Source organism: Salvelinus namaycush, chromosome 6 (genome assembly GCF_016432855.1).
Source record: "Salvelinus namaycush isolate Seneca chromosome 6, SaNama_1.0, whole genome shotgun sequence".
NCBI lineage: Eukaryota > Metazoa > Chordata > Actinopteri > Salmoniformes > Salmonidae > Salvelinus > Salvelinus namaycush.
In genome coordinates this window covers 6,972,137-6,987,609 of record NC_052312.1, presented here as the reverse complement: position 1 = coordinate 6,987,609, position 15,473 = coordinate 6,972,137, and the positions used below count along the sequence as shown (strand labels likewise).

The 15,473-nt window shown below is 44.8% G+C and overlaps 1 protein-coding gene across 1 annotated transcript in view; it reads left to right on the top strand.

Annotated features, from left to right (window-relative positions):
- LOC120049471 (actin-binding LIM protein 2-like) overlaps positions 1 to 15,473 on the top strand; it is an 82,891-nt gene that overhangs the window by 42,745 nt on the left and 24,673 nt on the right. The window contains exons 6-13 of the mRNA XM_038995736.1: positions 3,728 to 3,815; positions 4,781 to 4,839; positions 6,361 to 6,438; positions 6,786 to 6,929; positions 7,327 to 7,444; positions 8,116 to 8,442; positions 9,493 to 9,573; positions 14,978 to 15,148. Of these exons, the coding sequence (XP_038851664.1) occupies positions 3,728 to 3,815; positions 4,781 to 4,839; positions 6,361 to 6,438; positions 6,786 to 6,929; positions 7,327 to 7,444; positions 8,116 to 8,442; positions 9,493 to 9,573; positions 14,978 to 15,148 (1,066 nt within the window). The remainder of the gene's footprint in view (positions 1 to 3,727; positions 3,816 to 4,780; positions 4,840 to 6,360; positions 6,439 to 6,785; positions 6,930 to 7,326; positions 7,445 to 8,115; positions 8,443 to 9,492; positions 9,574 to 14,977; positions 15,149 to 15,473) is intronic.

Below are 15,473 nucleotides of genomic sequence, written 5' to 3'. Positions count from 1 at the left end.
TTTAAGAAGTACACCATGCTCAACCATACGATCTACAAGGGGCTCTTCTTTAAGAAGTACACCATGCTCAACCATACGATCTACAAGACTCTCTTCTTTAAGAAGTACACCATGCTCAACCCTACGATCTACAAGAATCTCTTCTTTAAGAAGTACACCATGCTCAACCATACGATCTACAAGGGGCTCTTCTTTAAGAAGTACACCATGCTCAACCATACGATCTACAAGACGCTCTTCTTTAAGAAGTACACCATGCTCAACCATACGATCTACAAGGCGCTCTTCTTTAAGAAGTACTCCGTGCTCAACCCTACGATCTACAAGACTCTCTTCTTTAAGAAGTACTCCGTGCTCAACCCTACGATCTACAAGACTCTCTTCTTTAAGAAGTACACCATGCTCAACCATACGATCTACAAGGGGCTCTTCTTTAAGAAGTACACCATGCTCAACCATACGATCTACAAGACTCTCTTCTTTAAGAAGTACACCATGCTCAACCATACGATCTACAAGACTCTCTTCTTTAAGAAGTACACCATGCTCAACCATACGATCTACAAGGCGCTCTTCTTTAAGAAGTACACCATGCTGAACCATACGATCTACAAGACGCTCTTCTTTAAGAAGTACACCATGCTCAACCATACGATCTACAAGACGCTCTTCTTTAAGAAGTACACCATGCTCAACCATACGATCTACAAGGCGCTCTTCTTTAAGAAGTACACCATGCTCAACCATACGATCTACAAGGCGCTCTTCTTTAAGAAGTACTCCGTGCTCAACCATACGATCTACAAGACTCTCTTCTTTAAGAAGTACACCATGCTCAACCATACGATCTACAAGACGCTCTTCTTTAAGAAGTACACCATGCTCAACCATACGATCTACAAGACGCTCTTCTTTAAGAAGTACACCATGCTCAACCATACGATCTACAAGACTCTCTTCTTTAAGAAGTACACCATGCTGAACCATACGATCTACAAGACTCTCTTCTTTAAGAAGTACACCATGCTCAACCCTACGATCTACAAGACTCTCTTCTTTAAGAAGTACACCATGCTCAACCATACGATCTACAAGGGGCTCTTCTTTAAGAAGTACACCATGCTCAACCATACGATCTACAAGGGGCTCTTCTTTAAGAAGTACACCATGCTCAACCCTACGATCTACAAGACTCTCTTCTTTAAGAAGTACACCATGCTCAACCATACGATCTACAAGGGGCTCTTCTTTAAGAAGTACACCATGCTCAACCATACGATCAACAAGACGCTCTTCTTTAAGAAGTACACCATGCTCAACCATACGATCTACAAGACTCTCTTCTTTAAGAAGTACACCATGCTCAACCATACGATCTACAAGACGCTCTTCTTTAAGAAGTACACCATGCTCAACCATACGATCTACAAGACTCTCTTCTTTAAGAAGTACACCATGCTCAACCCTACGATCTACAAGAATCTCTTCTTTAAGAAGTACACCATGCTCAACCATACGATCTACAAGGGGCTCTTCTTTAAGAAGTACACCATGCTCAACCATACGATCTACAAGACGCTCTTCTTTAAGAAGTACACCATGCTCAACCATACGATCTACAAGACGCTCTTCTTTAAGAAGTACACCATGCTCAACCATACGATCTACAAGGCGCTCTTCTTTAAGAAGTACTCCGTGCTCAACCCTACGATCTACAAGACTCTCTTCTTTAAGAAGTACTCCGTGCTCAACCCTACGATCTACAAGACTCTCTTCTTTAAGAAGTACACCATGCTCAACCATACGATCTACAAGACTCTCTTCTTTAAGAAGTACACCATGCTCAACCATACGATCTACAAGACGCTCTTCTTTAAGAAGTACACCATGCTCAACCATACGATCTACAAGACTCTCTTCTTTAAGAAGTACACCATGCTCAACCATACGATCTACAAGGCGCTCTTCTTTAAGAAGTACACCATGCTCAACCATACGATCTACAAGACGCTCTTCTTTAAGAAGTACACCATGCTCAACCCTACGATCTACAAGACTCTCTTCTTTAAGAAGTACACCATGCTCAACCATACGATCTACAAGGGGCTCTTCTTTAAGAAGTACACCATGCTCAACCATACGATCTACAAGACGCTCTTCTTTAAGAAGTACACCATGCTCAACCATACGATCTACAAGGGGCTCTTCTTTAAGAAGTACACCATGCTCAACCATACGATCTACAAGGGGCTCTTCTTTAAGAAGTACACCATGCTCAACCATACGATCTACAAGGCGCTCTTCTTTAAGAAGTACACCATGCTCAACCATACGATCTACAAGACTCTCTTCTTTAAGAAGTACACCATGCTCAACCATACGATCTACAAGGGGCTCTTCTTTAAGAAGTACACCATGCTCAACCATACGATCTACAAGGGGCTCTTCTTTAAGAAGTACACCATGCTCAACCATACGATCTACAAGGCGCTCTTCTTTAAGAAGTACACCATGCTGAACCATACGATCAACAAGACACTCTTCTTTAAGAAGTAAACCATGCTCAACCATACGATCAACAAGACACTCTTCTTTAAGAAAAACCACCACCGCTTTATTAATCCGTGACGCATAAGCAACATTCTCATATCCTACCTTCTCTCCTACGGCGACCAGAAACTCCTCCACCGTGACAGTAGCTTCAGTAACACACCTAAAGCCGTGCCGAAGTGACAGGGACGGCGTCCCCATGTGGGTCGCCATCCCCGCCAAAACCAAGGTAATTTTGACACAAAAAACAATATACTTAATTCTACCACAACAACTAAATAAAAATAAGGATAACCTTAATCATAGGAAGAAAAAAAGAAGATAGCACCAAGAAAGGGAACGTAAAAGAAAAACCGAGATATATAACTCTACACTCACACAATTCCCAGCATGCATTCCCAGCATGCACCAAACACTCCCAGCATGCAGAGAGAGAGAGAGAGAGAGAGAGAGAGAGAGAGAGAGAGAGAGAGAGAGAGAGAGAGAGAGAGAGAGAGAGAGAGAGAGAGAGAGAGAGAGAGAGAGAGAGAGTGTGCCATCCACACCATGAAATCCTCTCATTATAGACATAGGTCATTTCTAGCTCCTCCACAGCTTCAGGAATAAGTGATTATCCATCCTTTAGCAGGTCAATGTGAAACCATACGTCTTACTGTGGTGCTAGAGCACATAGACAGCGTTCATTGGTGTCATGTCATCTTCTAGACGTCTTGATTAGTCTCATAAAGGTTTGGATGGTCCTGTAGACATTCTTAGTGATCCCGTAGCCGACCTGCAGTATTGTGGCCTGTACCTCACCACCCCCTTGTGGCGATGTTGGATAACTGCACTTTGTTTTGCGCCTCATCCGACTCCACTTTAATTAGTGATGTTAATTGGAGAAGCTTACAGAATATTACTCTAGGTAAGGGTTAAACCAGCAGCATCAGCAGCCTACTAACCAATAACACATCCACACGAGGCCTCTGCTTTAGACTTGATATGTTGTTTTGTCTGGTTGTAGGATATTGCTTGTAAAGTGTTTGTAAACCAGCTGTGGATTGTTTTATTTCTGCTACCATTTGTCAGTTCTTCAGTATTCTCTCACTGTCGATTTCCTAGGTTGTAACCTCTTGTTTCGATGTCAGTGAAGACCTTTTTAACCTTTGTGTGACCTCTGACCTCTTGTCTGTACCAGGCTGGGGAGAAACACTACCACCCCTCATGTGCCCGCTGTGCCAGGTGTGAGCAGATGTTTGGAGAGGGAGAAGAGATGTACCTGCAAGGTAAACCAACCTCTCTTTTCCTCTGTCTCTGTCACCTTCTCTCCATCTCTTTCCCTCTCTCTCTCTCTCTCTCTCTCTCTCTCTCTCTCTCTCTCTCTCTCTCTCTCTCTCTCTCTCTCACTCTCTCTCTCTCACATACTCTCTCGCTCTCTCCTACTCTCTCTCTCTCCTGCTCTCTCTCTATCTCCTGCTCTCTCTCTCTCTCTCTCTCTCTCTCTCTCTCTCTCTCTCTCTCTCTCGCTCTCTCTCTCTCTTTTTTACTCAGATTAGCACCAACAGCCTTCCATCAACACAGAAACTTATCTCACTAATAGCCCAGCTGCCATAAAGCCATAGAGCTACAGAACATCTGCCCAATGCTAATGAATTGGATTACAGTGTTAATGAATGTATCACCTCACACAACCTCAGCCTTATGAGTCACCTCGTTTCTTATTTATTGTTCCTGGAGCACTATTGCTGTAAGTTTGGCTCCAGTCTGTGATTTACAGAAAGCCTGTCTCTCTCTCCCTGCAGTTTGCTATCTGACAGATTTACTACTGGAATTAGCTTCCTTAGACTTGGGCTGGTATTAGCTTATGTCACAGTGACAGGGAGACAGCTGGGGATAGGACAGTCACTGGCGTATTTTGGATCTCTCATCTGCCAAAGTCATGACGCTCTGTCAGGAGCAACTGATGCTCTGGGGAAAGACTATGCTTTGTACAGTTTATGACATTTGAAATGAATGCATTTCGTTGTATTTCTCTCTCTCTCGCTTTCCTCCCTCTCTTCTCTCTCTTTCTCCCTCGCTTTCGCTCTCCCTTCTCTTTCTCTCTCTCTCTCTCTCTCTCTCTCGCTCTCTCTCTTTCTCCCTTTCTCTTTCCCTTCTCTTTCTCATTCTCTCTCTCTCTCTCTCTCTCTCTCTCTCTCTCTCTCTCTCTCTCTCTCTCTCTCTCTCTCTCCCCTCCTTTCCTGTCTGTCAGGTAACTCCATCTGGCATCCTCCTTGCAGACAGGCAGCCAGACAGGAGGAAAAGAGTAAGGTGAGTTCTCTCTCCGAGACGTGTTTGAAAATAGACTAACGGGACTAGTGAAGTCTCCATCCCTCTAAACAGAAACTCTCAGCCAGTTTCAGTCAAGTCTACGGGAAAAATGTCCCCTCCTCTTCTGAAATTCAAAAGATGCGATCGCTTGCAAAATCGTGATGTGTCCAAATGATCAGTGACGAAAAGGTTTCGCATCTCACAGTTTGTCGACAGACACTACTACCATTTTAATGTTACGTGCATCTGTCCATGACAAATGACTCTACAGCAGCTCTACAGTTTAACTAAGGCTGTGTTACAGTATTGAATGAGGAGTCATACTCATCACAATATAATGTTTAAACCACACATCATCTTGTATGTCAACTTGTATTCTGCCCCATTAGAGATGGGACTGTGTTGACTGGGACTGTGTTGACTGGGACTGTGTTGACTGGGACTGTGTTGACTGGGACTGTGATGACTGGGACTGTGTTGACTGGGACTGTGATGACTGGGACTGTGTTGACTAGGACTTGGGACTGTGTTGACTGGGACTGTGTTGACTGGGACTGTGATGACTGGGACTGTATTGACTGGGACTGTGATGACTGGGACTTGGGACTGTGTTGACTGGGACTGTGATGACTGGGACTGTATTGACTGGGACTTTGATGACTGGGACTTGGGACTGTTTTGACTGGGACTGTGTTGCCTGGGACTGTGTTGACTGGATCTTGATTACCTGAACGAAGGGCACCTAATAATTTCACTTACTGTGCAGTAAGTTAGTAAGCCCTGGTCCCAGATCAGTGCTCTCTCCCCTTCCCCTCCCCAATGTAATACACCTGTTGTTCCCAGAAGCAGGTCCGGATACAGCTCAATGACGTCCCTGAGCAGCAGGTTTGTGATGCATGTTCAGCCAAGACCCCCTCACCTCCACCCTCTGCATGGGGTTGACCCCCTGACCCTTGACAGGCTTCACACTCAGTAGCTAGCCACGCCCACATTACCCTTGGGCTGATCATGTGATCCAACCCAAACAGTGACTGACTGTGGTAGTATGTTAATAACCAGGGTTTGGATCCATTCCATTTCAATTCAGGGGATGAATTAAGTTGAAATGGAATTAGCCCCATGCCTAACTGTAATGCCTGAATAGATGGTTGACACTGATCATTTTGACCCACCTGAGCTTCACTAATGAACAACTCTACTGTGTCTGTCTGGCGTCCCAGTCACTGTGTCAGGAGACTGTTTAGGTTACCACTGCTGTCACCGTGAATGATGCTGCGTGCTGTTTTTGACTAGAGGAGGCTGTTGTTTACTTCTGTTGTCACACTGCTATTTGTAAACAAAGGCTCATAGTTATCCTCAAGTTAGTGGCACTGAGAAACTCGCTGAGAGTCGAAATGTGAAGCGTAAGTTTTCAATTCAAGAGTGATTACATTTCTCTGTCTCTCTTTCTCTCCATGTCTACCTCTCTCTCTCTCCTTTCTGATAACGAGTAGAGTTAACTCCTTGTTGTCTATATTCCAGGTGAGCAGGACCTCCTCTGAGAGCATCACCTCTGTCCCAGCCTCCAGTGCGTCTGGCTCTCCTAACAGGGTCATATATGTGAGCACCACCTCACCTCGCCACTAGAGGGAGTCACAGGACAACAGTGGTCACAAACCCTGGTCCAGAAGAGCAACAGTGACTGTGTGCAGGGTTTTGTTTTGTTCCAACCCAGCATTAAAACACCTGATTCAACTACATATGATCTAGATGAATAGTTGATTGGTTGACTCACGTGGGTTAGTGATGGTCTGGAGCAAAAGCCTGCCCATCATCCTGTAGGTCTCCTGGACCAGGGTTGTCCACTGTGCTAAGTTGACTTCAGTATTTATACCATTATCATTTTGTCATGATCAAAGTGGTTGGTATTTAAAAGACTGATGTGATGTGTTTCCTCTGTGTCCCAGGCCAAACTAGGAGATGAGATGCTGGACTACAAAGACCTTGCTGCTCTGCCAAAGATCAAGGCCATCTACAACATCGACCGGCCAGACATGCTCTCCTACAGTCCCTACGTCAGCTACCCCTCAGAGGAACGACACTACGGAGAGGTAAGGAGACAAGGAAGGGAACAAGGGAGCTGCCTTCTCTCTCTTTCTCTCTCTCTCTCTCTCTCTCTCTCTCTCTCTCTCTCTCTCTCTCTCTCTCTCTCTCTCTCTCTCTCTCTTTCTCTCTCTCTCTCTCTCTCTCTCTCTCTCTCTCTCTCTCTCTCTCTCTCTCTCTCTCTCTCTCTCTCTCTCTCTCTCTCGATCTCTCTCTTTCTCTCTCTCTCTTTCTCTCTCTCTCTCTCTCTCTCTTTTCCTCCTCTCCCTCGCGCCATACACTGTGATTAAAGAGTGAGTGAACGTTCTGTGTTACGGATTTGGCTCTATCCATGACAACAGTTTCCCTCTTTGTATGGCATCCCTATGACATCACTATGACATCACTTCCCGTCCTTGTTTCCAGGGTGACGGAGAGAAGTCTCCTCGTCAGAGGAGGCCCTCCAGCCCCAGCTCCAACAGCTCCCTGGGGAAGTATGGAGGGTATACCCCTTCTCGCTCCCCCCAGAACTACAGCAGGCCGGGTAGGTACCCCCCCTCACCCCTCCTCCCTCACCCCTCCTCCCTCACCCGTCAGCTAGCAGTAGTTAAAACAAGAAAAAACACAGTCAAATGCGGTATATCATAGTTAATGTATAGTAAAAGTATTTAGCTATTATGAATATCATACGTTATTATAATATAATGATATGCATATCTACAAATGTAGTCAATAATATGCAGCATTTGCTTATAGTGCCTGATGTAATTTTTACCACGTTGCATCATATTCCAAAAAGTGCAACCTGATTTAGGTGTCATCTTGATTGGTTGATTCTATTGCTTTAGAGGACACATGTTTATTTGAAGATTCTGTTTCCTGTTCTCATTCCTTTCTGCTCGTTGACTGAGGTGGTACCATGATAACATGGCATTACCACAGAATGTGTAAAGAACAGGATTGATCTACTATTGGGTGGGGGACACTACTATTGGGTGGGGGACACTACTATTGGGTGGGGGACACTACTATTGGGTGGGGGACACTACTATTGGGTGGGGGACACTACTATTGGGTGGGGGACACTACTATTGGGTGGGGGACACTACTATTGGGTGGGGGACTCTACTATTGGGTGGGGGACACTACTATTGGCAGTGTCCTCTGTGCCCTAAAAAACATCTTGTCCTTCTCCTCAACCATTTTCTCCTACAGAGGATCTTTATATGGCCGTTAAAGCAATGGGTAATAGATATGGCCAGGCCCTTGACTCCAGCTCCCTCCCCCACCCCTCAGCCTACACGGGGGGGCCTAAGTACCTCTCCTCCTTGGCTAGGGACTCCTCCTCCCTCCCCATGGACTACTCAAGGGGTCTACCCCCCAAGTTCCCTGGGGGGCTGCAGGTGCCTGGGGCGTTGACACAGCCTGGTAAAATGTCTCCCGGTGGCAGAGTCTCTCCTGGAGGTAGAAACTCTCCTCTGCCCCTCAACCCCACCACCCTGGCCTTGCTCCAGCAGCACAACTATGTGCCCTACTTCAGAGGTAGCTAGTCCCTCCCGAGTCCCTCGCACGCTGTCCTGGACCCATGGGTCCGCTGGTATGGAGTGCAGTGTCCTTTAGAGTACACCTGTTCCTTTGCTCTGTGGTGATAATACTGCATGTTCCCATCCCCGGCTGTGTACAAACATTCAACTAATCAATAGTCAAATAAACAGCAACACAATGAGTCTCATAATTACTCTTTTAGACCTATGACATGTGTGTGCTGTGTTTCCCACATATCTGCATGGTTTCGGCTGTGTTGGTTTGAAATAACAGTTTTACATGTACTGAACAAAAATATAAACGCAACATGCAACAATTTCAAAGATTTTACTAAGGTACAGTTCATATAATGAAATCAGTCATATTTAATTAAATTCATTAGGTCCTAATCTATGGATTTTACATGACTGTGAATACAAATGTGACCGACCGGCTCAATTCGGTCTTTTGTAGCAAAATTTGAAATTGTGTTTTTTACATTGCATAAAAATAGAGACTCATAGCTACTAAATGATATATCATACACTACAGTTGAGGAACAATGGGAAAGTAATCATGCATTGAAAATTGATAAACTTGTAACTTTAATGTTTTGGTACACCTACTGTAGAGCTCTTCTTTGTCTACACCATTTCAGCATCGTTCACACCCTCTTAAGCCTTAGCCCCACCCATCTCTTTAAGGATTCACCTGAGGCCATGTGCTAAACAGAGTGAGTAAGGTAGTGTAGTAAACAACCAAAGATTTCAAGACTAAAGGCTGGTTTATACTACGTCTATTGACATGTCTGTAGACAGTTGTCACAGTGACATCATGAGCATTCTATTGTTGTCTGACATCAAACTTGTCGTTTAATGTCAGCCCCCCACCAACCCCCTTCAGAGTTTCACTATTTTTTCTGCACACAAGTAAGGTGTAATATTACCTCCTTCAACCTACACGAGGATTCCCCTACCCACACAGGTGTGACGTGTCAAACCACCTCCCTGTGCTTCCTCTCCCCCTTCTCCCTCTCATCCCCCCTCTGCCCCTCCCTCAACCCCATAGGCCTCAAACAGGACCCCCTACTACCACCTGAATCTCAACCTAAGACGTCCCTGCATCTCAATTTACCTCCTCACGGTCACGGTAACGCACCAGATCCCCCTGGTCTCTATCTCTCTGTGTCTCTTTCTCCCAGTGTACTGCTGGGTTTTCTTGGTGTGCATCAAGGTTGTGTGTTGGGACCCCTTAAGTCTGTTTCTGCTTGCCCTTTCTATTGTCTGTGGAAGCTGTTTCTCTTTTTGTCTTTAGGTTGTCTTAGTCTTGTTGTTGTGCATGGGAACCTACTGTAATTGTGGATATGTTTGATATTACTTGTATGTATTTCAGTTATCCTTGACATATTGATATTTGGGGAGAAGGTGGTGGATGACTTTCTATGTTTGGTGGGATGTAAGTGTTGTACTTGTAACCGGAACTGTTGGCTTGCCTTTGACTTAACATGGATTACTTGTTAGTCTTTATGTTGTTGTTGTTGTTGTTATTTTGGGAACCAAGCTTTTCCTTAAAGGTTGATGTTGTTATTCAGCGTCTTTCGGGTCTTCAAACCTTTGGTGTCAGGTGGTGGTTGTGTATGGAGTGAGTGGGTGAAAGTGCAGGTGGTTGGTTTAATGATTGTGGGAGAGTTGCTGACAGGGGGGTGGAGGTCAACGTTGGAACCACATGATAAGTCACACACACTATCTGTGAATAAATGTATTTGACCGAAATAGTTGACTCGACCGAAACCTTGACAAGTACACGTGTGCGGGAGTAGGTAAGAAAACGTGCAGGAGTAGGTAAGAAAACATGCAGGAGTAGGTAAGAAAACGTGCAGGAGTAGGTAAGAAAACATGCAGGAGTAGGTAAGAAAACGTGCAGGAGTAGGTAAGAAAACGTGCAGGAGTAGGTAAGAAAACGTGCAGGAGTAGGTAAGAAAACGTGCAGGAGTAGGTAAGAAAACGTGCAGGAGTAGGTAAGAAAACGTGCAGGAGTAGGTAAGAAAACGTGCAGGAGTAGGTAAGAAAACATGCAGGAGTAGGTAAGAAAACATGCAGGAGTAGGTAAGAAAACATGCAGGAGTAGGTAAGAAAACGTGCAGGAGTAGGTAAGAAAACGTGCAGGAGTAGGTAAGAAAACGTGCAGGAGTAGGTAAGAAAACGTGCAGGAGTAGGTAAGAAAACGTGCAGGAGTAGGTAAGAAAACGTGCAGGAGTAGGTAAGAAAACGTGCAGGAGTAGGTAAGAAAACATGCAGGAGTAGGTAAGAAAACGTGCAGGAGTAGGTAAGACAACGTGCAGGAGTAGGTAAGAAAACATGCAGGAGTAGGTAAGAAAACGTGCAGGAGTAGGTAAGAAAACGTGCAGGAGTAGGTAAGAAAACATGCAGGAGTAGGTAAGACAACATGCAGGAGTAGGTAAGAAAACATGCAGGAGTAGGTAAGAAAACATGCAGGAGTAGGTAAGACAACATGCAGGAGTAGGTAAGACAACATGCAGGAGTAGGTAAGAAAACATGCAGGAGTAGGTAAGAAAACATGCAGGAGTAGGTAAGACAACATGCAGGAGTAGGTAAGACAACATGCAGGAGTAGGTAAGAAAACATGCAGGAGTAGGTAAGAAAACGTGCAGGAGTAGGTAAGAAAACGTGCAGGAGTAGGTAAGAAAACGTGCAGGAGTAGGTAAGAAAACGTGCAGGAGTAGGTAAGAAAACATGCAGGAGTAGGTAAGAAAACGTGCAGGAGTAGGTAAGAAAACGTGCAGGAGTAGGTAAGAAAACGTGCAGGAGTAGGTAAGAAAACATGCAGGAGTAGGTAAGAAAACATGCAGGAGTAGGTAAGAAAACATGCAGGAGTAGGTAAGACAACATGCAGGAGTAGGTAAGACAACATGCAGGAGTAGGTAAGAAAACATGCAGGAGTAGGTAAGAAAACATGCAGGAGTAGGTAAGAAAACGTGCAGGAGTAGGTAAGACAACATGCAGGAGTAGGTAAGAAAACGTGCAGGAGTAGGTAAGAAAACGTGCAGGAGTAGGTAAGAAAACGTGCAGGATTAGGTAAGAAAACGTGCAGGAGTAGGTAAGAAAACGTGCAGGAGTAGGTAAGAAAACGTGCAGGAGTAGGTAAGAAAACGTGCAGGAGTAGGTAAGAAAACGTGCAGGAGTAGGTAAGAAAACGTGCAGGAGTAGGTAAGAAAACGTGCAGGAGTAGGTAAGAAAACGTGCAGGAGTAGGTAAGAAAACGTGCAGGAGTAGGTAAGAAAACGTGCAGGAGTAGGTAAGAAAACATGCAGGAGTAGGTAAGAAAACGTGCAGGAGTAGGTAAGAAAACGTGCAGGAGTAGGTAAGAAAACATGCAGGAGTAGGTAAGAAAACATGCAGGAGTAGGTAAGAAAACGTGCAGGAGTAGGTAAGAAAACGTGCAGGAGTAGGTAAGACAACGTGCAGGAGTAGGTAAGAAAACATGCAGGAGTAGGTAAGAAAACATGCAGGAGTAGGTAAGAAAACGTGCAGGAGTAGGTAAGAAAACGTGCAGGAGTAGGTAAGAAAACGTGCAGGAGTAGGTAAGAAAACGTGCAGGAGTAGGTAAGAAAACGTGCAGGAGTAGGTAAGAAAACGTGCAGGAGTAGGTAAGAAAACGTGCATGCAGTTTCCCTCAGAAAGAAGATTAGAAAAAGGGATCGCTTAGCCTCATGCTCCTCTAAAGCCTCAGCAGGACATAGCTGCATGCTCCTCTAAAGCCTCAGCAGGACATAGCTGCATGCTCCTCTAAAGCCTCAGCAGGACATAGCTGCATGCTCCTCTAAAGCCTCAGCAGGACATAGCTGCATGCTCCTCTAAAGCCTCAGCAGGACATAGCTGCATGCTCCTGTAAAGCCTCAGCAGGACATAGCTGCATGCTCCTCTAAAGCCTCAGCAGGACATAGCTGCATGCTCCTCTAAAGCCTCAGCAGGACATAGCTGCATGCTCCTCTAAAGCCTCAGCAGGACATAGCTGCATGCTCCTCTAAAGCCTCAGCAGACGAAGCCAAACCACAGAGACCTCCTCAGATACCCATTAGCTCTTTTTGCTGGTCCTGGAGTTTTATCACTGAAGACACACCATGATACATATCCCAGTGATGGGCTGGCTTATTCCCCAGGGCTTTTAGAGCTTGGGACTCGTAAGGTCATTGATAACTGGAGGGATATCTCTGGTTTGGAGATAACTGGAGGGATATCTCTGGTTTGGAGATAACTGGAGGGATATCTCTGGTTTGGAGATAACTGGAGGGATATCTCTGGTTTGGAGATAACTGGAGGGATATCTCTGGTTTGGACATAACTGGAGGGATAGCTCTGGTTTGGAGATAACTGGAGGGATATGTCTGGTTTGGGGATAACTGGAGGGATAGCTCTGTTTTTTGAGCTGATAATATCTAGCCTCAATGCGTTAGGAAGAGGTAGAGGGTAAAGGAGGGTGAAAGAGAGGGGGGAAAGAGCTAAAGTAATGCAGTTGCATAGGGGTTGGGAGAGGGTCACTTTTGGGCTGATAAAGAAGGAGGAGGGAAAGAGCCTTGAGAAGGAGGGGGAAACAGAGGGAGAGCGGGAGAGAGATAGACAGCCGAGCGTTAGTACTGTGAATCAGAGCACGCTGCCCAGGGTTTGGTGGTTTTCCCATGAAAAGGCGGAGAGATGGAACGTAAAGTTCCCAGCGAACGAAGATGAAACAGAAGAGAGGAACGAGGGAATGGAAGGGAGGAGTGGTGGTGCTGTAATTTAAGGTCTGGTTGCAGTGACACGCCGTTCGTTGGACACTCACACACACACACACCACACACACTGGGCCAGTTGCATTTTCAGGCTCAAGCGTTCATAACACAGCGTGAAAGACACTTGTTTTATGCTGTGGTCTGGGTTTAATAGACTGTCAGATTCCCTCTTTCTCTGGACATAAATAATTCTCTCTTTCTCTGGAAATAAATAATTCTCTCTTTCTCTGGACATAAATAATTCTCTCTTTCTCCTGACATAAATAATTCTCTCTTTCTCTGGACATAAATAATTCTCTCTTTCTCTGGACATAAATAATTCTCTCTTTCTCTGGACATAAATAATTCTCTCTTTCTCTGGAAATAAATAATTCTCTCTTTCTCCTGACATAAATAATTCACTCTTTCTCTGGACATAAATAATTCTCTCTTTCTCCTGACATAAATAATTCTCTCTTTCTCTGGACATAAATAATTCTCTCTTTCTCTGGACATAAATAATTCTCTCTTTCTCCTGACATAAATAATTCTCTCTTTCTCTGGACATAAATAAATCTCTCTTTCTCTGGACATAAATAATTCTCTCTTTCTCTGGACATAAATAATTCTCTCTTTCTCTGGACATAAATAATTCTCTCTTTCTCCTGACATAAATAATTCTCTCTTTCTCTGGACATGTTTAAATAATTGTGTTTGTGGATAATTGTGGATTATTGTTAGATGCTTGGTTTCAACACTACTAATGGATGACGGAGGCAGGCAGTGAATTAGTGAGGTAGAGACAGCAGAAGAGAGAAAGCGAGTGCAATGACCGAAAGAAAATCCACTCCATGAATTTATTTATGCGAATGATGCAATGACGACTGTATCAACATTACATGAGTATTTTCTGAATAGTGGATTGCTACCACTTGTGAAATGCTTATTCGGAGATAAGCTAAGTGTCTGTATGACATTGCTGATGGTCATACCTCGAACCCCCAGTACCCCCCCCCCCCCCCCTCACCTCTCCCCCAGGCTCAGAGTCCTGCCTCAGCTCCAGATGTGTGGAGGAGCTGCTCTGCACTAACGCCACTGTGTGTGTGTTTGTGTGTGTGTACACATGCGTGACTGTACGTTAGTGCTTTGTGTGTGCGTGCTCGCGTGTGTTTGTGTGTGTGTGTGTGTGTGTCAGAATGACATCATCCTCCTGCATCCCAACTGCTTTGCTCCTCCCACAAAGGCCAGTGAAGTGTGTGTGCTCAGGAAAATAACAATTTCTCTCCTCTTTTCCTCCTCCTCTTTCTTGTCTTTCTTTCCCCTAATCCTCTGTTTCTCTAAGTTCTCTAACTTGGATGTTTATTAGTTCTGGCCTATAAGGGGCTAGTGACTTAATCACCCAGCCCGTGTGACACAATGCGTTGTGATGGCCTGTGGCAATCACATAATCACACTTACTTTCAGTTGGAAGTAAAATCGTTTTACGTTTTCAAAATGTGTTCATGTCCACAATGCATTGCTGTTACCTGTAAAGCCTATAGCTAGCCAACTACATTTATTTTAGAGCACTCTGTCATGCTACAGTCATGCTACAGTCATGCTTTATGATATGGATATGAGCCTTTACCAATAACAAGAGCCAGGAGTTTTTCCTGGTCTGCATAACAGGTCCAGAAAAACTCATGGTCCAACACTAATGGCTGCTGGGTAATCAAGTCAGTTAGTAATATAATGGTAGATCAGCTTCATAATTAAAGCTTTGACAAATAAGCATAACAGCATAATTCTTTGCCCCCCTCTTTTGTCTACGACTCTTGCTCTCCCCCGTCCCTCCCCATCCTTTCCCCATTGGAGGTAGTGAAAGTGGTCGGAGTACCCCCAGTTTCTCCACGTATTCCGATGGCAAATCTCCCTCCTTCACCTATGTGGCTACTCCCAGGCATTTCCACGTACCAGGTAGGTTCGCCGTTTCAAGCTGACCTCTCGCCTTTGAATCCATGACCCTTGACCCCCCCCCCCAACACAACCTCTCTCTCTATTGGACCACGCCATCTGTTTGCTGTCTCTGTCCAGGTCTGTCTAGGTAACAGATCTAAGTAGATATATCTGATGTCTGGGGGGAACCCTTCTCTGTTATCCCTGTCTTCCTGTGTCAGTGTTTTTATCCCTGTCAAATGGTTTCTTCCGGACTTATTCTGTCCATAGTACTTCTGACTCCCTCTCTGTCTGTCTCACGTTCCCTCAATCTGTCTGTCTCACGTTCCCTCAATCTGTCTGTCTC